Raw genomic sequence first — 21011 nt, forward strand, 5'->3', positions numbered from 1 at the left:
TTTTTCTTTTGCTTTCCAAGGCAACGCTGAATGACCAAAGTACCTTGGCCTGCTGTTGCTCGACCATTGCGGCGCCTCTGGCCTGCGCCGATGGCCTCCATCAGCGGCGGAGCCGAAGAGGCGGGCTTTGGCTAGCGCCGGCGCCCAGCACCGACAACCGTCCGCGCGCACGCATGGCCGGCTTGTCCAGCACCGGCGACCGGCCCCGCGCCCAGCCTGGCCCCGCGCGCGCCTAGCCAGCGGCAGTGCCTCTTCCGGCACCCAGCGGCGGCGGCGGTGTGACGAACAGAGCCGAAGAAAAATGAGTACGGGAGAGAGATGCGTTCGTTTCTGAGAAGGAATGGATGTATAAGGCCAACGTACTTTGGTCATTCAGCGTTGCCTTGGAAAGCAAAAGAAAAAAAGAAAAAAATGTTAAATGGAGAAAAAGAGAAGAAAACACCTGTTTTCAACAAATTTATAGTGTTAAATTTTCAACGACGCGCGAATTAGAGGTCAAATATTCACATGCGCCCAGATTAAGTGTGAAATATTCAATTTTCTCAAAAAAAAAACCACACCACGCGGAACGGCAACAGCTGCCTTGCCTTCTAGCATCTCCCGATTCCATTTTGGTTCAGCAATCAGCACAGGGGGGATACGGAAGAGAGGAGCTCCCAGATTCTTGCTCGCTCCGTCGCCTGTACGCGCGTGATTACCCATCCAATTCCACCAGAGTCCCTTCCTCTCTCCCTCCGGCGTCTGCTCCGATCCCAAACTGTGATTCGCTCGATGGCGGCCACCGCCGGCGGCAACAAGATCCGCAACGCCAAGCTGGTGAGCAATCCCCACCCCGAACCCTCGATTTCGAGCGCACATGTCCCGTTCCTCTCGGTTTCGAGTCTGGATTTCAGTCATCTACCAGCCGGAGGTGTCGCCCCTCCGCTATTGGAATGGCGGCCTGGGAGTTCCCTCTTGGGGTTTCTTGAGAGGGGGCAGATAGACATTGCAGCGATCATTTCAAGATCGCATCTTTTCTTTTCTTTTCCTTTCCTTTTCCGTTAGTTAGGGTTTGTTGTTTCGTACGGCGACTTTGAGCTATGCGGATGCTGACACGCGCTTGCTTCCTCTTCCTCTGCTCGGTTGGATTTTATCGCCAGGTTCTTCTTGGGGACGTGGGCGCCGGCAAGTCCAGCCTGGTCCTCCGGTTTGTGAAAGGCCAGTTCGTCGAGTTCCAGGTGAGGTTCCATATCACTTCAAATTCCTTCAGATGTGGATTGTGTCTGAATTCAGGAGGTTCGTGATACATAGTGGGTGCTTGAATGTGTTGCTTCATTTGGCTCCAGGAATCAACCATCGGCGCAGCTTTCTTCTCGCAGACTCTGGCGGTTAACGACGAGACGGTGGAGTTCGAGATATGGGACACGGCGGGGCAGGAGCGGTACCACAGCTTGGCTCCCATGTATTACCGCGGCGCTGCGGCTGCCATAGTTGTCTACGACATCACCAATGCGGTTAGTACGACATCACCAACTCCTCTCTCACTAAGATTTTGCCCGTGCGTTGCACAGGAGTCGAAACTTTTTCAATCAAGAGTCCAAGAGCAACCATGGGACTTAAAGCATCTCCATGTCAAGATCCTTCATGAATTATAATGTAGTTTTACTAATTATACTTATAGATCAAGATCATCTGGAACTCCAAGAATAGGTAGGCATAATCATTTATAGCATTTCATCTGGTAACAAAATTACCCCTATTGTTGTACTGCTATTGACACGAAGGTGAAATCAGAAAGGAAATCAACTATTTATGCATGAGCCATTTTTTGGACTTCAGATAAATTGTCAAACATAATCATATATAACATTCATCTGGAAACTAAAATATTGCGTTCTGCTCCACTGCTATGACCTCTAGATGAAATAACAAGATTAAATTAATAAATCAAAAGAATAAATTATCTCATTAACTATATGTGGAAATGGCCAAAAAAATCATTACATCCTAATCCACAATTTATTAGGGACTAATAAAAGACTCCAGTCCATATCAAAGCTGTTACAGGACCATAGGGAAAATTATCTCATAAATAATGAACTCCACAATAAAAACGAAATTCTCGTACAGTTCCACCAGTGTGCTGTAACCAGTGTGCTGTATAAAGATGGAAGGCCAATGCTACTCTAATCAAAACAAAGTGGTTTGTTTTCAGAATCTATTTGGCTTTTTCAGTAATCAAGCTTCCTAAAACTTCAAAATGGATGCTCCAGAAGGTAAACGTGGTAATGGTCTAAGAACCATACCAAATCCGGAAATCCGGGGCCAGACGGTTTCATGTAAGTAAATTCTAGTCGATCTCATCCAACTCCATTATTATCCAGAACATTTGAGCCGGTGGGCCGATGGAGAGATGGAGAATGGCATGGGCCAAACGATGGTTGGATTGCAAAAGATACAGAATAGGACAGAGCAGCAGCGGTGATGGACGACGCCTCTGGGATCTGGCCTTCTGGACGGCGATGGTCAGACGAGCCCGGAACGGGACTACGATGCTAAGGCGAGGGCGTGGAAGGCGGGCGCACTGGGCCAGTGATGAATACACGGGAGGGATGGGAGGCGGGCGCTGTAATTAACCTGATTGCGGATGGTGCCGACAAACCGAGACTGCGCCGCCGTAGCCAGTGGCGGCCGCGGAACGACAGGGCCCGGGTGCCGGCGGAGAGCATAAGCCGCAGGGCCCCAAATCCTTGTCGCCAGGCTTCGATACGCCATACGCGGAACACCGGCGGAGGCTAGGATTTGGTGGGGAATAGAGATTTGGCGACAGCGACACCAACAGGGTCGATGACTCCGCCATCGGCGGGGGCCGCGAGGAGCGGGTGGGGCTTGGCCCGTTCCCCCGGAACCCAATCGAGGATATGGAGCCCCTCCCTCTCGGCGTGCCGATACCCGTGCCGCGCCACCTGGCGAGTAACGGCGACGGGTTCGTCTTCCTTATGGAGGCCACCTGCGAGTGCCTATCCGAGGTGATTTCCCTATTTCTCGTGCAGTTAGGGTTTGGGTTTGTTGCTCGGTGGGTGATCTGATTCATCGAATTGCAATTGCTTGAATCCTCGCGCGCAGCTGTACACCCCCGTGGCCGCGGCTCACGTCCGCGATGTTATCGTCGCCACGGCTCAACAAGCTGCCAAGGCGAAGATGGTACAGGGCGGCTGGAAGTACGAGTCTATCAACCTGGGCTGGACCAAGGGTTGGGAGACGGAGCGATTTGCAGAACGTGTCATGGTTTGTGTTCTGTTCCTGCCTTTCTTAATTTCTTCAACATAGCATGCAGCGACAGCAGCAGTAACGGGGATTAACACCTTACACCTCTCTCTGTGTGCAGGAAAGGATGGTGTCCTCTACAACATCCTTCGGGGACAGCTCGATGACCGTCGACTTCACAAAGTATTCCGTCACCACCACGTGGCTTGAGCCAGCAGCCACCCTGGCCTTCGCCGCCACCCAGTCCCAAGACCCTACCATGTCACTCGTGGCCGCGTCCTTTGCTGAGCTAGTCCGCCAGATCAACATGGACGTCGCCCGCCCGAGGACCACGCGGGAGAGGGTGGAAGAGGCATCAAAAGTAACGAGCGACTTCGCCAAGGTCTACGGCACCAACAAACCAGTGCCACCCCCCAGGTGGATCCTCAGCCTGCTCCATGCCGTCCTCATCGTGGCGCTTCTGCTGCCGATTTGTCTGGTCGTCTACAACCACCTCTTTCCTGAACAATGGGCTGCCCAAAAAGACGCCATGGTTGCAGACTATGTGAACAACTTCATATACCAGATCTCTGGAGGCATCTTTGGCGAGACCATGGTTCAGAAGCAGCAGAGGGTGATCGCCGAGGCGCAGCGGGCGGAGGAGCGGAAGAAGATGACCGAGGAGGAGCGCAAGAGGAAAGTGGAGGAGCGGAAGAAGACCATGGTTACTCTCGCAGAGCGCCTCATGACCCCGTGGGAGCGCATCCTCTACCGCACCAGCGTCGGCGATCGCCGCTTCGAGCGTTACCGGCGCCCATAGTCCAACTTCCTTTACTGGTATCTGGTGCGTCAAAACAGTCCGAATGCTTCTGGTTTCAGAGAGTAGCTTAACATGGGTGGAACTTAAAACGTCCTTTTGTGTGCGACGGACATCTGGTTTTTGGAAGAGAACCTGATCTCTTTGGTTCCTGAATGAAACGATTTCTTCTGCCTTTGCTGGATGTCTGGGATTCTGACCCTGAGCAATGGCTGGCATATTTTTTCTTTCAGTGTTTCTCACAAAAGAAAGCAGCACAACACATTATGAGAAACACTGAAAGAAAAAATATGCCAGCCATTGCTCAGGGTCAGAATCCCAGACATCCAGCAAAGGCAGAAGAAATCGTTTCATTCAGGAACCAAAGAGATCAGGTTCTCTTCCAAAAAACAGATGTCCGTCGCACACAAAAAGACGTTTTAAGTTCCACCCATGTTAAGCTACTCTCTGAAACCAGAAGCATTCGAACTGTTTTGACGCACCAGATACCAGTAAAGGAAGTTGGACTATGGGCGCCGGTAACGCTCGAAGCGGCGATCGCCGACGCTGGTCCGATAGAGGATGCGCTCCCACGGGGTCATGAGGCGCTCTGCGAGAGAGTAACCATGGTCTTCTTCCGCTCCTCCACTTTCCTCTAGCGCTCCTGCTCGTCCATCTTCTTCCGCTCCTCCGCCCACTTCTGCCGCTGTGCCTCGGCGATCACCCTCTGCTGCTTCTGAACCATGGTCTCGCCAAAGATGCCCCCAGAGGTCTGGTATATGAAGCTGTTCACATAGTCTGCAACCACGACGTCTTTTTGGGCAGCCCATTGTTCAGGAAAGAGGTGGTTGTAGACGACCAGACAAATCGGCAGCAGAAGCGCCACGACGAGGACGGCATGGAGCAGGCTGAGGATCCACCTGGGGGGTGGCACTGGTTTGTTGGTGCCGTAGACCTTGGCGAAGTCGCTCGTTACTTTTGATGCCTCTTACACCCTCTCCCGCGTCGTCCTCGGGCGGGCGACGTCCATGTTGATCTGGCGGACCAGCTCAGCAAAGGACGTGGCCACGAGTGACATGGTAGGGTCTTGGGACTGGGTGGCGGCGAAGGCCAGGGTGGCTGCTGGCTCAAGCCGCGCGGTGGTGACGAAATACTTTGTGAAGTCGACGGTCATCGAGCTGTCCCCGAAGGATGTTGTAGAGGACACCATCCTTTCCTACACACAGAGAGAGGTGTAAGGTGTTAATCCCCGTTACTGTTGCCGTCGCTGCATGCTATGTTGAAGAAATTAAGAAAGGCAGGAACAGAACACAAACCATGACACGTTCTGCAAATCGCTTCGTCTCCCAACCCTTGGTCCAGCCTTGGTTGATAGATTCGTACTTCCAGCCGCCCTGTACCATCTCCGCCTTGGCAGCTTGTTGAGCCGTGGCGACGATAACATCGCGGACGTGAGCCGCGGCCACGGGGGTGTACAGCTACGCGCAAGGATTCAATCAATTGCAATTCGATGAATCAGATCGCCCCCCAACCCACCGAGCAACAAACCCTAAGTGCACGAGAAATAGGGAAATCACCTCGCAGGTGGCCTCGATAAGGAAGACGAACCCGTCGCCGTTACTCGCCAGGTGGCGCGGCACGGCGATCGTCACGGGTATCGGCACGCCGAGAGGGAGGGGCTCCATATCATCGATCGGGTATCGGCACGCCGAGAGAGATTTTTTCTAATCCTGGTAAGTACATTTGATGGCCCTTTTGTTTCCATTGTAGTTGCACCTGTCATTGCAGAGGTATAGACAAATCCTCCCATCAGCTATGCTTGCTGATGTGGTGACAGACACAACCTCCTTTCATGCCATATTTGTCACGAGGCTGTCATAATTCTGAAACCAATATCTGTGGTCAGAGAGAAGACGTGATCGACTGACTCTGAACTATGAGGAAGACATCACTGATGAGGATTCTAGGGGAAGGCTTATGAAGTGTTAGGCCAATGTGTCTTCCAGTGCATTACATGAGGTGAAAAACAAGCTAGCAGGTGAAGCCTATTCTAAATAAATAAAAGCATATAATAACAAAAACAGTAATGTCAATCAGAGTAAATGAAAAAAAAAGGATGGGAATAAAAGAAACTGAAACCAGATTGTAACAAGAAAGCCATCCATGCAGCGAAAACAAGGACATAACAAAAAGTCTTCATTGTGATGAGGTGTCTGAACAAATTGTAAATTTATGCCATATTTTTTGTGAGCAAGTAGCAAGAAAATATAATGGCTCATCTCCAAAGTGGAATGTATACTGTAAACATAACTATGTCAAGAACATGTTCATGCAACAGAACTAGAAGCAATAAGAAATTAACTTTGTTCTTAAATTACGCTTTAGGACCTCTAATCAATTCAACAAAATATGAGAAAGGGAGTCATTAAGTTCCTTTCAAACAATAATTGTCAAACGATGTAAAGTTGGGATGGATAATATCCTTCATATATCAGTTTCCAATTAGGTGCGAGATCAAGCCTTTTGGCAAGACTCGGAATGGAGATGCAGGTTGAGAATGATCCATCCATGTCAAGAAAATTAGTACCTATTACTTAATGACGCCCATCATCCATAGATATAATCTTCAGCCATGCGGGCAGCAGTTGATCCCGAGCTTCATTGTATGATATTTGCTGATGGATTTGTACGCCATTTTGGACTACAATGGAACAGGTATCACAATGCATTAGGACAACTGCAGATTTGGCACAACAAAGTAAGAATTTACAGCTTCATCAAGCCAGAAAAGAAATCCTTGCTTTGGATCTTCAGTGTTTAGCTTGCAGGTTTACAGCAATGTTGATTATCCTACCTTATCCTTTGCTCTGGTTTTGTTGTCCGCAGGAAGGCCAAAATATTCCAACCAGCACCCCATTGCCTATGTAGCATCTAAAGAACAGTAATAGGAGACATTAACAGATTGATTAGAGAAATGACATGGCAACACATTACTTGAAATACAAACAGTTGCCTGCAAACCAATATTCCCAGTTGGAGAATTTTGGCAGGGTTGGTAGAAGGAACTCAGGCAAACAGGATAGGTCATTTCCCCAAAATAGAGGAAACCAAGAAAGAGAATAGTAGTTTTGTAAGTTCTAACATTAGATAAGATTTATCAAAAATTTCAAAATATGGAGTTGCCTGCATCAACATGTGCCATTAAATATCAAAACCAGTTTTTTTTATTGGTAAAAAACAGATGGCTTCATCAAAACAGGACATCTTTAAGTCTAACATTGCAGGTCAGGAGAGTATCTAATATCTAGCAATAAAACAAATCGACAATATGACTGGGAATTGTGGAGCATATGTTATCATTAGGTAGGCCATTCATTGGCTCAGGGTAGCACTTCAATATTTCTATACTGCTGTGCAAAGTGCATAGAAATGAATCTTTAGAGCTTAAGTGCAAGGTGGTAAACTGTGTTGGTATACCTCTTATCTTAGGGGTCTCACAAATTGACAGATCAAATGGGATGGGTGTGGTTTAGGGCATGGTCTGGCTAAAATTTAGGAACCTGTTCCGGGTTTGATTACAGTGAACCAGCTGGTTCATTATGCCAGTTGTCTGAACCCTCGTGTGCAGTCTAGAATGCCAAAGAATATACCTTGCCGTTGGAATGAGGCATTGTCCTCTCTACATGAGTTTATGCTACCTCAAATGAACATACAGATTGGCACAAACATTTGACAGTGAAATGAAAGCATTCCATCCCACTGAACAGAACGACTTGTTGGAACATAAGTTAATTGCCCACCCCTCCTCATCAGCTTAAGCTTTTGGGTTGAACTGGTTGGTGCATGCGACTTAATATGGTATCAAAGCCAGAGGTCTCGAGTTCAAATCCTAGTTAGCGCAATTAAAAAATAATTGTTGCTCGCTCCTATTCTACGTCTGAGGTCTGAGGGAGCCTCCACGTGAGGGGGAAGTGTTGGAATATAAGTTTATTGCCCCACCCCTCCCCATCAGTTTAAGTTTTTGGGTTGAACTGGTCGGTGCATGCAACTTAGTACGGCTGAATACAATGCAAGAATGTTCCATATGCACCTACATAAATGTATGCAAGATGGTTGTCACAATATGCATTGCAGAAAACAAAATTGCCCCAAATCTGCCGAAGGACTACACCCCTAACAAGGCTGGTCGGATTGAACAAATGCAATTGTGGCATGGTAGTGGTAGCTATCATGGAAGACAAATTGAAGCTTTTTAACTCACCTGTTGTGACATATAGTCGAACACCTTGTCTAAGTGTTGGCAGCCAAAGTTGGATCATCCTTTTGGGTTAAAGGCCAGTTGAACAGCAGCCGTGATGGTCTTCACAGATTTTGAAGATGCTGAAGCCAACGAAGACTCCGTCAATCTTACAGCACGAGTGTGGGCGTGGACACTCCCCCGCGGCCTAATGGATGAAGGGGAGGCGATGCCCTTGGGGTAGGCGAAGACATCGTAATCGTCGACCCTGCCGCGGAGCGCGCGAACGTCCGTCGCCCCTGACAGAGCGCCCGTGCCGCACAGCTCAACGACGCTGCTCGTGCCGGCCTCCCCCTGGAGCGGATAATGGCGGCGCCCTCGCGGACGCGGCCCAGCGCCTCCACTCAAAACCCCCCAACGGAGCCCCGAGAAAGGACCGGACCGGCTCACCTGACCTGAGGCTCGGCATCGAGCTCCTACCGCTCGAGCTCCGTGGCGATGGGCACGACATCGTCCTCCGCCCTCGCCGGCTTCTCCCCTGCAGCATAGCCACTCGGTCAGCGCCGGCCGGCCGCCCGCCAGGGAATCGAGATCCGGGGAGAAATCTTTACCTGAGAGGAGCGGGCTGATGCGACGGCCGCCGAGGAGAGCGGGGGCATGCCATGGCCCATGGCTGCTGCTGAACCAGCTTCACGCAGTTTTTCTTTTCTTTTCTGCAGCTGCTACAACCGTTGGTGGATGGCAGATGCTGCTGCAGCTGGCAGCCGCAGCGAGCTCAACCGAACAGGCCTGGCCTCGGCCCTCGGGACACAGTGTTTACAGCCCGCGGAGATCGCGGCCCAAAGGAGATGGATTTGTTTGTGGCTGTTATCATAGGGCTGTGGCTATCCTCACCATTCCCTTCAGCTTGTGTTCACCACACCTTAGGTTCTCTTCTCTTCTCTCTACGAATGAGTGTCTTCTCGTCCAATGACAAGCTTGTTGTGGTCACTCCACATACCACATCAAGCCATGGAGTCAAGGCAATGTGCACAACTGTTTAGACTAACCAGCCTAAACCGAGCTATCGACCGCCCAAACAGCTGAGGTTATTCTAATTAATCCCTGTAGTTCTTGAATCGAGTACAATTTGGCTCCAGTAGCCATGCAAGCTAACTGCAGTGAAAATTCACCTTGAAGTTTGAATGAACAGGAGATCAATCTGGATTCATAACTGGTTGGATCCTAAAAGCTTTGTATGCATAATAATGGGGGCACCACAGCCTTATCTTTATTTTGTCTTCTTATTTCTGAAGATTGCGTGCACCTTTGCGAATAGACCCATTGCTCGGAGCTATCTGACGTTGAAAACTATGGCGCCCAGCAAACCAAAATATCGTATGCTATTCATCACCGACATAAAAGTAAAACCTTCGTCAACAGAACATAATAGTGCGACTCATGTGAAAGAACGACAGGCATCAACAAGGCAGTTGCTCTTGCTGCTGATTTAATACAACATAGGGAAGTTCAGAAAGCTCCAAAATATATGTTGCTTACTCGAAAAAGAAAAGAACAGGATCATAAGTGCAGACTGGTAAGTGAAGAACTCTTTTGCTGATGCACCAACACCAAAGGTTACCATACAATGGGGAAACAACACCAGTGTATTTATGACGAAAACATATCATTTTCCCCTGCGTCAATTATCGTCAGGGGAATGGAAACTATATTATTATTATTCTGAACGGAGAACTCAGTACGTGCCGTTTTCTTTACTGCTATCTATAACTGTCTCTCTTCACTGGATGTAATCATCGTTGTAGGTGTCGCTGATCACCGACACGAACCGCTCGAGCCACGGGAGCTGGTGGAGGTCCTTCATGGTGTCAACGATGTACGAGTCGGCGCAGCGGGGCGGCGACTGGCAGGGGTTGGGGTTGTCGTTGTGGTTGTGGTTGTCTCCCAGGCTAAACCCCCCCACGAGGAACCTCTGGATGAGCGCCAGCTGCGCCCTTTCCTGCTCCGAGTACCCCTCCACGGCGGTCGGCATGCAGTCGAACGTGTCCCATGCCCAGATCTCGGATGCTGCTTGGGTGGATCGCTCAGCGGAGGAGGCCTCCATGGCTTCATTGTCCCAGAACATGCATTGGCATGTTTGTACACCACTAGCATAGTCAGCACCGCAGGAGTAGCAGAACTCGTGGCCACACCTGCACAAGTGATGTTTAGCACAAAGATAAAAAGAGTAGCACATGTATTTATGAATGAACAATCTTTTTAGTACATGCATTTTAATGGCAATGGCCATCTGTGTGACCACAACACAAAACATGTTTCACTACTTAAAAGCAGCACAATGGCCAAATCCCGATATGCCCAATACAAACAGAATACTAGAGTAGAGAAACATGATCATGGTCCCATAATCAGATACAAGTTTTGTTTCTTCTTATATCATGCAAAAATTTGCAGTGTCGTTTTTGGGAACCAGAATATGGAAGACCAACTGCACAATCCGAACTGAATATGACGATTTTCATGTAAGCAACCATACCTTTCACAGAAATGTGAGAACATGGCGGACTGACACAATATAACTACCTAACACATTTCCTTTTATTTTGGACAACTATCAATATTGAATTAGTAGTCAAAGAAAATCAGGAATGTTTACTGTACTTTTAAAACATAATCATCTTTTCTGGGTCACTAATCACTAGCATTTGGATTACCTCAGTTCAGGAGTTGGATACTTTTGACAAAACTAAGGAGACAAGGAAATAAGTACTGGTTATTCATTAAGACAACAGGGCAGCTTAGTTCTATGCATAAACTGTCTAGTTTTCCTCAGATAGTATATCATACATGCATCAGAGGATGTAGATATACACAGAGCATACCAGCAAGTCATATGGAAGCAGCCCTGTGTTAGTTCAATCATACGTCGACATCTTTGACAACGCCTCCACCGATTGTTCTGTGCAAGCCGATGCAAAGATAGGTCTCCAGCATCTCTTTCCTCAGCAGGCAAGCTCTGGTACTCATCACAGCCCATCATGATGTGCCATGGCACTCCACAGTTGATGCATATATCTCTATGGCATTCTGGGCACTCGATACAACTGAGATCTGACTGGCTTGATGAACTTGCCCTAGAGAAGTGCTGACTAAGGTCTAACAGCACTGAACAATTTGGAAAGGGACAATAAAATCTTTCCATTTCTGAGGTGCCAGCTTCTGCAAATGCTCTCTCCAGGGAATCATAGCTGCTAACTGGAAGGAATGACTTACACTCACTAGCGGAAATAATATATTTACACCTTAATTGTGGACACCTTATAGGCAGCTTTGAGGTCAGCAGCTTCTCTTCAACATACCCAGTCAGGCAATTATAGCAATATGTGTGAGAACAACCTGCCTTGATCATCTGAGAACCTAGTTTCTCCTCATGGCAAATCGGGCAGGTACAAACCTCATAGGGAGATAGATATCTGATGCCTATAGCTTCTTTGGCTAACTGCAAGGGCCTCTCGAGTTCAAAGCTCGGAAGCAATATCAAATCAAAGTCTTCCAACTTATCCACCAGTTCAAGAATCCTGTGTCCTAAAGCTACCAAAAGCTGGTCTTCAAGAATTTCAGCTTCTGCTATCTGTCAGCACAAAAAAAAAGACAAGAAAAAAGGACATGTTGAGTTATCAAAGGATGAACAGATTTCATTTTGATACATATACACAACAGGAAGAAAATGAGGCAATTGAACCAAAATAGCATGATTGTCAGCGGGCAATCTATGCTTTATGACCAAAAGTTTTAATAGCATATAAAACTGCAGAAGACATACAGCAATATATGGAGTGTGTACAGCTGCAAGTCCCTGCATATTCTCCGCTATTCGAGCATTTGACTGTCTCATTTCATTTCAGTTTGTTTTCCAGCATAAAGACTCAACATACAATGTTGAACCAGCAACATGCAATATGTGTACATATAACCAATTAGACATTGAACTTGCCAGCTGGGGGTAGTTATCTGCTATGCCTACTTGAATGGTTAATTGACCAATATGGATTCACTAAGAGGTGAAAAAATCAAAATACAACTACTATAGGCAAGAATTCAACCACCTTAAAAGTAATGTTTCTATTCGCTGCCAAAAAAAAAGAGCATAGAAAAATGGTATGCACACTTGAAAGCTGAATAAGGCATTGAGGCCTTGGTTCACAGCCACTCTCTGTTAAACAATATGGAATCAAGATTTCCTAAAGGGCGTATTTTCAGTCATTTAGAGTTACAATTGAGCCTATGAAATCTGCAGATATGAGGTGCATAATTTCGTTGATATGCTTGAAGAACAAGGCGATATAAATTTTAATATGTATAAAAAAAGCGTTGCTACAAACATTATGCTGACTGAAACCAGATGCATTAGCTTCGCCAATTTCTCACCTGAAAGTAGAGCTTCTCCGAATTGGTGAAGGCGAAAATCTTCCGGATCCCATTCTGCAGCGCGACAAGCAGCCCATCCATGAGCGCGAGGTGCTCAGCCACCAGCTCCTCGACATAGAAATCCAGCTTCTTCTGCACCTTAAGAACAGGCACACCGGGCGACCTCTCCATCACGACCCCGATCCCAGACAGCTTCTTCCCCTCCGCCTCAGGGCTCGACACGCCCTTGAAGAAGAGGCGCACCGAGGCCTCATCGAGCTCCCCCTTCGCGACGCCGACCGTGAACGACTCCTCGGTGTCCTCCCACTCTTCCTCGTCCCCGCAACAGCTCCTGAAGTCATCCTCGCCCCTCGCCACGCCTGCCTCCGACAATACCCTCTCCTCCATCCTCAACCAATGGATACCAGAACCGCCTCAACCAATTCAATCAGAATGTTCTTCCAACCCAATTCCAGCAATCCCCATCACCGAGTGAGGACCACCGAAGCAGGCAGCGAGTAGGCGAGCGAAAGTTTCCCACCAAACCAGCCCTTTTGAGGCGGACGGCCGCACCTAATCCAACTCGGAGAAGGTGGCGTGTTCCCTTGGCCGCAACTACCCCGGCACGACAGCAGTCGCCTACTGCACTGACAGCTCCACGGATTTGGCGCGGTGCTCGGGGAATAGTAGTAGCACGAGAAGAGAAGAAGATCCCGGCTCAGAAATTGGTGGAGGAGACGGCCAGGAAGCACCAGACGGAGCTCCAGAGCGCGAATTCCAGGGCCGCGATGGCGAGGTTGGTCGGCACCGCGACCAAGTTGACCCAGACGCTGGAGCTCTCCCCGACTCTCCAGTTCCTCATATGTGACGGCGGCAGCTCGAGAATTCACCAACGCACGGTCCGGTTCTGCAAGAAGAAGAAGAAATGGCATGGATTATATGGAATTTCCTCCGAGAAAAGCTGCAGCGAGTGAATCAATTGACCATCTAATTCTGGCAAACACTCGGTCAGAGTCCAAGAAACGGGAAAGAAATTACACGAAGGCATTTCCGCGCGGGCGCATCCGCCGCGAATTCTGCGGAAACTCCACACACGCAGATCTATGGACACCCAGCAGTTGCCACAAGGACACACAAAATTCTAGCAGCAAATTCACGAAAAGGTGCGGTTTTTCTCATCAAGAGATGAGACCCAAAACGCGGGCCGAGAAGAGATGCGAGGATTCTCCTTCCTTCCCGAGCGCAGCAATCGGCGTAAACCCAAATTCACCTCGCGCTTGCGCGCAAAAGAGGGGAGACTGGGAAGGGGAAATCACCAGGGAGTGAACCGGAGTGGAGTGGAGAGCCTCGCCAGTCGCCGCCGCCGCGGATACACCAGAGTGAGTGAGTGAGCCGAGCGAACCTCTCCCCCGAGGGTGATGAGAGGAATCGCGGGCAAGTGGAGACAAGGATGGAATGGAAGCTGCTTTCCCGGCGGCGGTGAAGTGAAGGGAGGAGAGGAGAAGAAGAGGGGAGGTGCCTTTCTTGCGGCAGTGGGCGAAGAATTTATTCCTCCGGACCGGCGACCGGCGTTGGGGAATTGAGCATGGAAGAGTGGCGTTAAAGCCAAGAGTAGCAGTAATTGCTGCTCGCACTCCTCGGCTCGTCAAGGCGTGGAAATAATAATTGCATTCCTTTTTTCACTTTATTTATTTATTTTTACTTTGTAATGATTCACTTTTCTATTTGTTTCTCATTCGTTCATTTAGGGGGAAAGACATTTCCTGCTTTGCCCCTCCAACATTAGGCACTATTAAGGGATTATGGGATGTATGGTTCTTTAGTCGATTCTAAAATTCATGTTACATCGAATGTTTAGATACTAATAAAGAGCATTAAATATAGATTAATTATAAAACTAATTACATAGATGAAGGCTAATTTGCGAGATGATTTTTTTAAACCTAATTAATCTGTCATTAGCACATGTGTTGTAGCACCATGTTGTCAAATCATTGACTAATTAGGCTTAAAAGATTCGTCTCATAAATTAGTCGTAAGTTGTGTAATTAGTTTATATTTAATACTCCATGCATGTGTCTAAACATTCGATGTGACAGAAATTTTAGGAGCGTATGTAGAAACCAAACAGAGCCAATATGATATAAAATGGTTGTGTGAGGTAAAACCTTTTACATGTTCGAAATGCTTAGTTCTGCACGCGCATGTTTTTAGCTTTGGGTGTGCACACAGAAACAACAAGAAAAAAAATGATAAAAATGGAAGAATTGTCCTGCCGACGTCACCACGACCATGAAGTCCACCATTGTTAGAGTTTAGGGATTGGGGAAGGGATTTTCATGGTTTCCTAGCTTGGAAGGGTCATCAGGGAGGACGCCGAATTTGCGGTGGTGGCAGAGGAGACCGGTGGAGCGTGGCGGCTGGGAAGATGGGAGAGGCCAAGCTGGTAGCGGAGACGTCATTAGGAGGAGAAAATGACGCATGGGAGCGACTCCGCCAAAGCCGGTGGCCGGTAGGCGACAGAGGAAGGGGCGCACGAGAAGCTAGATCATGTTATTAGGGATACCTTGGGTCGTGGGCGGCTGCAAGGCCATGATGCCTTAGCTAGATAAGAAGCGGCAGTGGGGAACGTGGGGGGGAGAGGCGGTGTGGGGATGAAGAGAGAAAATAAGCAGACAGATATGTTAACGCATGCAAATTCATTGAAAGTAAAAACCCTTATATGTTTATTCCATTCATGTTTCTAGCGAACAAGCATTTTTAGAAACCAAGGGTTTTGAAAGCCTACATAACTATAATTGGTTAGTTGCTCTAAAACTTAGAGGGTGATGTATTGTTTCGATCCAGAAATGCGTTGAGAGAGAGAAAGAAACTCTTCAAGAGTTACACAGTTCTTGATTGTATAGACTTTTCTTTAGCCATTTTAATGAAAGAAAGCATATGAATTCAAAATGAGCTACATATTACCATGAGGCGAGGGAGGCTTACTCATATTTATAGAAAATATTATGTAACATCTATATCTTTAAATAGATATATTATAAAAATATATGTTACATGATTTATCGAATACTAGCACTTATTACAAATCATCAAATATATTAAATTTAAAACTAATTGTCTCCTCAAATGATACATATTTTTTTTTTAAATCTAGAGGGAGTACTATATTCTTATTGCACTTTACAAGGGCACGCTGTGTGAGAAATGAAAAAAAAAAATAGTAGCCGGACGGCATCAACAGCTGAGGCCTGAGGTTGGCAGCCTGGGATGGCTGGACGGTGGCCGGTGGGTTGATTGATTGATTGGGATTCCGTCGGGATGCGAGGGGCCCACGGGGATGGCTGGACGGCAGCAACGGCCAAAGTGCAAGTTGGCTCATACTCCCTCTGTCCCATTGAGTTTGTCGTTGGAAAACCGTGCCCCTCTCACAATCCCGCTTCCCGAGCGACAAACTCAATGGGACGGAGGGAGTATCTGGTTATCTGCAGAGCTCCTAATGCAGTCCAGCGCTCCTCAAAGTAGTCAAATCTTGCATCCAGTTATACGCTCAAATTTCCCCATCTCCAGCTATGCACTCTAAATATATGGCTTATTTGGTTCGCCGAGTAGCTACTAAATTTAGTAACTTTTAGTTATTTTAGTAACTTTTTAACCAAACACTATGACTAAAAGCTACTAAAAAACTTTAATCATCTCTAGTAACTCTAGAGTTACTAAAAGTGACTAAACCATTTAGTAGCTACTAAAGTTTAGTAGCTCGAATAAAACACCCCTGTAGACTTGCTTTTAAAAGCGTAGCAGATGAAACGTACTCCCTCCAGGCCTGGTTTAGATTGCAAATTTTTACAATCTGGACACTGTAGCACGTTTCGTTTGTATTTGACAAACTTTGTCCGATCATGGACTAACTAGGCTCAAAAGATTCGTCTCGTGATTTACAACCAAACTGTGCAATTAGTTATTTTTTTACCTACATTTAATGCTTCATATATGCGTCCAAAAATTAATATAATAGAGAAAGAATGAAAAAACTTGGAATTTTGAGGCAATCTAAACAAAGCCCCATTCCGGAAACAGGTTCGTTTTACACATGACTCAAGATATCAAGGAGTCGTTAACTAGAGTCTATTTTCCCTGCTTACCCTATTAAATAGCGTCTTGGGCATTCATTATCTGTCTCAGTCCTACCGGCTACCCAGGCGACGTCTTGCACCGTCTTCTCCGACGCGACCTTCGGCGCCATCCCTTCAAGCACGAGCTCCATCTTGGAGTCAGACGTGAGCAGCTCCGGCGCCATGGACTCACGCACGAGCGGCTAACCGCGAGCTCCATGGTCCTCCGGCTCCGTGAGGAAGGCATGTTGTCCTTCATGGAGGATAGCAGGTGATGGAGGGCGTGTTCGGCTGGCTTTAAGCCGGCCGGCTGGCTGGTTTTGGCCCTCACAAAATTACTATTCATGTCTTGTCAGAATAGTATTTTTTCACAATAATTAGCTGGAACAGTATTTTTCAGCCCTGCTAAATAGGCCTAAGGGCATCCCCAATGGCATTTACAAATCGACCGCTCAGATCAAATAAAATATGAAAGAAATCTGAAGTATCATGAGAGGATAGCAAAAAAAAAGAGAGAAGGGCAGTGACACAGATAGTATTGAAGAATTCGTCATTGCTTCATCACTTGGAGTAGTGCTACCTATCTTATAATCACTTTGATAAACTAGGTTAGCACTTAGGGTTTCATCAATTAACCAAAACCAAACTAGAGCTTTCAATCGTCCACCGCGTGCCGGAGCAGGAGACGTGTGGGCGACTCCGGTGCCCCAGCATGCCCGACAACTGCTCTTTGGCGGTCCTCCTCGGCGGCAGCCGGTCGCGGAGGAGGAAACGGTGGTGGCTACACCGACAGGTCGTCGTTGGGGGCAGGCGGTGGTGTTCGACAGCGCGCGAACTCGGCCGCCGCAGCAGCCGGACGGAGTCCCCAGCTTACCAACACGACTTCCCATGGCAGCGGTGCCCAGGGCGTACCGCTTCCCCGAGCACCGAGGGCACCGAGGGCACCGAGGAGTGGCATCCGTGGGCAAGCATCCGGCTTCGGCGCTACTTCGACATTGACGATGAAGCAATGGAGGATAACGTGGAGGAGTTAGCGAGCTCCGACGGTCCCTCGGTGAGCCATGCCAGTCGAGCCCAATGGAATGATGCAAATAATGCTTGCTTGTTAGAATTGTGCATAGAGCAACGTAGAGCAGGAACGTATAATGGTTCACAAATGAGTGGTGAAGGGTACCAAGCCGTTGTCGATGGCTTACTTGCTAGAAGAAGGTTGGTGTGCACCCATGGACAAGTGAAGAACCAAATAGGCATACTCAAAAACACCCACGCTTTTTGGCGCTACTTGCAAACGCACACAGGGTTGGGGAGGAGACCAGATGGATCCATTGATGCAGATCATGATTTCTGGCTAACTCACACAGAGGTACAATATTCCTTAACATATTTTTGTGCTCTCATATCTTAACTAGTATTAACTAGTATGCTTGGTTACTCTATGCTTGCTTCAAATTTGATCAATGCAAGTCGTTGCACATAGGAACTTATCATTGTCTTCTGTTTTACTTGGTTGTACATGCTGTTATCCTTTCGTTTGGACTATCTTCTGTTTTACTTGGCTGTACATTAGTGAGTGTGAACTGCAGCAACAGCTAGTGCGTGTGAAAAAAAAATGATGCTTGTGCTATGTTGTGGTGCCTGATTATACATCTTTATTGTAAACAACTGATATTCTCCTGTCATAACTAGTTTCTAATCAACTTTTGTGCTCTCATATCTTAACAGAAAAAACCATACTTAAAGAAGCTGCTGACGAGTCCTCCAGCAAACGAGGACTTGCTTGATGAATTGTTTAGAGGGTACACTGTGGATGGCACCACAGCCTTTGTGCCTGGTGATGATTATGGTGATAATGAGGGGCAAGATGCAAGGACAGAAGATGATGAAGAAGAAGAGTTTGCACAAACACCTACAAGTAGAAGCAGCCAGAGGAGCCAGAGGGGTAAGAGGGCATTGAATAGCACTACAAGCGCTTGACCAGTCCAGTGATGAGGAGCAAGAGCCCAATAGTGAATATTGTGAAGGACATAGCCAGTACCTTCAAAGAATCTGTCGCAGCCAACACTAAGCAAATCTAGAAACGTGCAAATGACAAGGCTGCATTTTCTGTCAAGAGGTGTTAGGAGCTGGCATTTGAGTGTGGCATTGAAAAAACTGTTGACTCTGTCTATGCTATGTCCAAGATGTTCGAAATAGAGTACCAAAGAGAGTTCTTCTATGGCCAGTTAACTCCTGAGCTTAGGTTGGGTTACTTCAAGAAATGGTGCAGGGACAACAATTTGGAGTAGTTAGGATCTTTTGGGTCCATGTGTGTTGAACCTATCATCTATGTGTGAGGTGTTGAACTATTATATGTGCGTGTGAACTACTATCTGTGTGGTGTAATGATCCTTTATGTTATGTGTTGAACCTATTTAAATTAATCTATGAGCTGTGATGTCAAGTGTTGAAGTATTAATTTGTTGAATTAATTTGCTTACCCTGGTTCAAGTTTTATGCTATGTGCTGATAGTTTGTTACATGTGTTGAAGCAGGAAGATGATCATGGCCCCATGATTGAGGAAGAAGATGATGATGGAGGCAGCTCAAGTGAGGATGAAATTATATCCATGTGCCGCAACAATTTGGTACAGCAACAAAATTTGATTCTGCAGTTGGTTCCTATCTTGGGTATGTACTTTGATAACTACTTCCTAAAACTACCTAAGAGGGTCACTGGAGATTCTGGTTTGGATTGGGTGCATGAGACACTAGCCCGAGAAACCCAATGTTACAACATATTTAGGGTTGAGAGACCTTTATTTTACAGGTTGCATAATACTTTGGTCCAGAGGTATGGGTTGAAGTCCACTAAAAAAATAACATCTATAGAGGCTCTTGCTATGTTTTTATGGATTGTTGGTGCACCACAGTCAGTTAGACAGGCTGATAATCATTTTAGGAGGTCTTTGGAGACAGTAAGCAGGACATTTAACAGAGTTTTGAGGTGCCTCCTTAGGTTAGCACATAACAACATTAAACCCAAGGACCCAACATTTCTAGAAGTGCACCCAAACTTAAAAAATCCAGCATTCTGGCCACACTTCAACGAGTGCATAGGAGCTATAGATGGGACACATGTGAATGTTGTGGTGGATAAGAGTAAGAGAGTTCCATACTTGAACAGGCACAATGAGACCAGTCAGAATGTGCTTGCTGTTTGTGATTTCGACATGAGATTTACCTTTGTGTTGTCGGGATGGCCTAGTTCAGCACATAACATGAGAGTTTTCAAAGATGCCATAACTACTCATCATCACAAATTTCCACATCCACCACCAGGTTTGCTACTTGAACTTTCTTGCAAAAATTTTTATCCAATTACACTTGTTCATCTAAGTCTCATTGTGTGCCTTTGAAAATATGTAGGGAAGTATTATGTGGTTGATACGGGGTACCCAAACCGGCCGGGTGAAAGGTCCTTGTTTGGTTTTGGTAATTGAGTGACAACTTAGGTGGACTAATTGTGTTTATGTGAGATACACAGGTGATTAGTCCACATGTACATGTGTGTAAGCAACATATACCATGGAGGTGAAAATGGCTTGGAGATGTTGCAAAGCTCACACATGTGATGATGAAGGAGCTTAAATGCACATGAGACATGACATTGAGTCATGTGATCAAGGTGGAGAAGATCAAGACAAGACTTGGCTTGATGGACCGGTTGCAAGCGTGAAGGGCAAGTCAAAGGCTTTGGAGTGATGGACCGCGTGGCGGTGAAGCTTGAGCAAGACTTGGCACCGATGGACGATGGCAATGGTAAAGAGCAAGTAAAGTCAAGATCGATGAACCAATATGATCATGTGATGATATGAAGTGGATCATATCATTGTTGATCGTGTTGGTGCATGTGTTGCATCGACACTGGAGGAGATGGAATGGAATGCGCAAGGCAAAGGTATAACCTAGGGCATTTCATTTCACCGGTCATAGGTGTGTAGAGAAGTTTATGATCGGGTTTAGGATAGATGGTCGTACTATCAAGAGGGGCAAACTTATTTGTATATCGGTCATCTAGTGCCACTCGAGTGATCTAACTTTGCATTGTCGCTAGGATCGAGTGGCGTGGCAAGTTGAGTGGCTAACATCCTTTGGAAAATGATTGTAAAAAGCTAACACACATACACATGGTGGTGTACACTTGGTGGTGTTGGCACATTTACAAAGGAGGTGGTGTTTGCAGGGTTGAGAT

The 21011-nt window shown here is 46.9% G+C and overlaps 3 protein-coding genes and 2 pseudogenes across 4 annotated transcripts; 3 read left to right on the forward strand and 2 right to left on the reverse strand.

Moving 5' to 3' along the window:
• LOC136505182 (putative pentatricopeptide repeat-containing protein At5g43820) overlaps positions 1-9690 on the reverse strand; it is a 52560-nt pseudogene extending 42870 nt beyond the window's left edge.
• LOC136505184 (ras-related protein Rab5A-like) lies at positions 517-2387 on the forward strand. Of its 2 annotated transcripts, none has more exons than XM_066500300.1 (4): positions 517-816; positions 1140-1217; positions 1326-1493; positions 1661-1796. In XM_066500300.1, exons 1-4 carry the CDS (start codon positions 772-774, stop codon positions 1691-1693), a joined length of 324 nt encoding a protein of 107 aa, XP_066356397.1. In that variant the 5' UTR covers positions 517-771; the 3' UTR covers positions 1694-1796. The 2 variants fall into 2 exon arrangements, with proteins under 2 accessions (XP_066356397.1, XP_066356399.1); XM_066500302.1 differs by lacking the exon at positions 1661-1796 and adding an exon at positions 2364-2387 and having other exon boundaries at positions 518-816.
• Positions 9691-9821: 131 nt separating the features above from the next.
• LOC136505181 (E3 ubiquitin-protein ligase RSL1-like) lies at positions 9822-14238 on the reverse strand. The gene is made up of 4 exons (XM_066500298.1): positions 13982-14238; positions 12687-13572; positions 11141-11889; positions 9822-10450 (listed from the first exon to the last, which is right to left on the reverse strand). The coding sequence occupies exons 2-4, from the start codon at positions 13071-13073 to the stop codon at positions 10039-10041; spliced, it is 1548 nt and encodes a 515-aa protein (XP_066356395.1). The 5' UTR covers positions 13074-13572; positions 13982-14238; the 3' UTR covers positions 9822-10038.
• A 3551-nt stretch (positions 14239-17789) lies between these two features.
• LOC136504019 (uncharacterized) lies at positions 17790-19065 on the forward strand (annotated as a pseudogene).
• A 264-nt stretch (positions 19066-19329) lies between these two features.
• LOC136504020 (uncharacterized) lies at positions 19330-20259 on the forward strand. Its single transcript, XM_066498914.1, has 2 exons — positions 19330-20098; positions 20186-20259. The coding sequence occupies exons 1-2, from the start codon at positions 19330-19332 to the stop codon at positions 20257-20259; spliced, it is 843 nt and encodes a 280-aa protein (XP_066355011.1).
• The last annotated feature ends 752 nt before the right edge of the window (positions 20260-21011 follow it).

This window comes from Miscanthus floridulus, chromosome 14, assembly GCF_019320115.1.
Source record: "Miscanthus floridulus cultivar M001 chromosome 14, ASM1932011v1, whole genome shotgun sequence".
NCBI lineage: Eukaryota > Viridiplantae > Streptophyta > Magnoliopsida > Poales > Poaceae > Miscanthus > Miscanthus floridulus.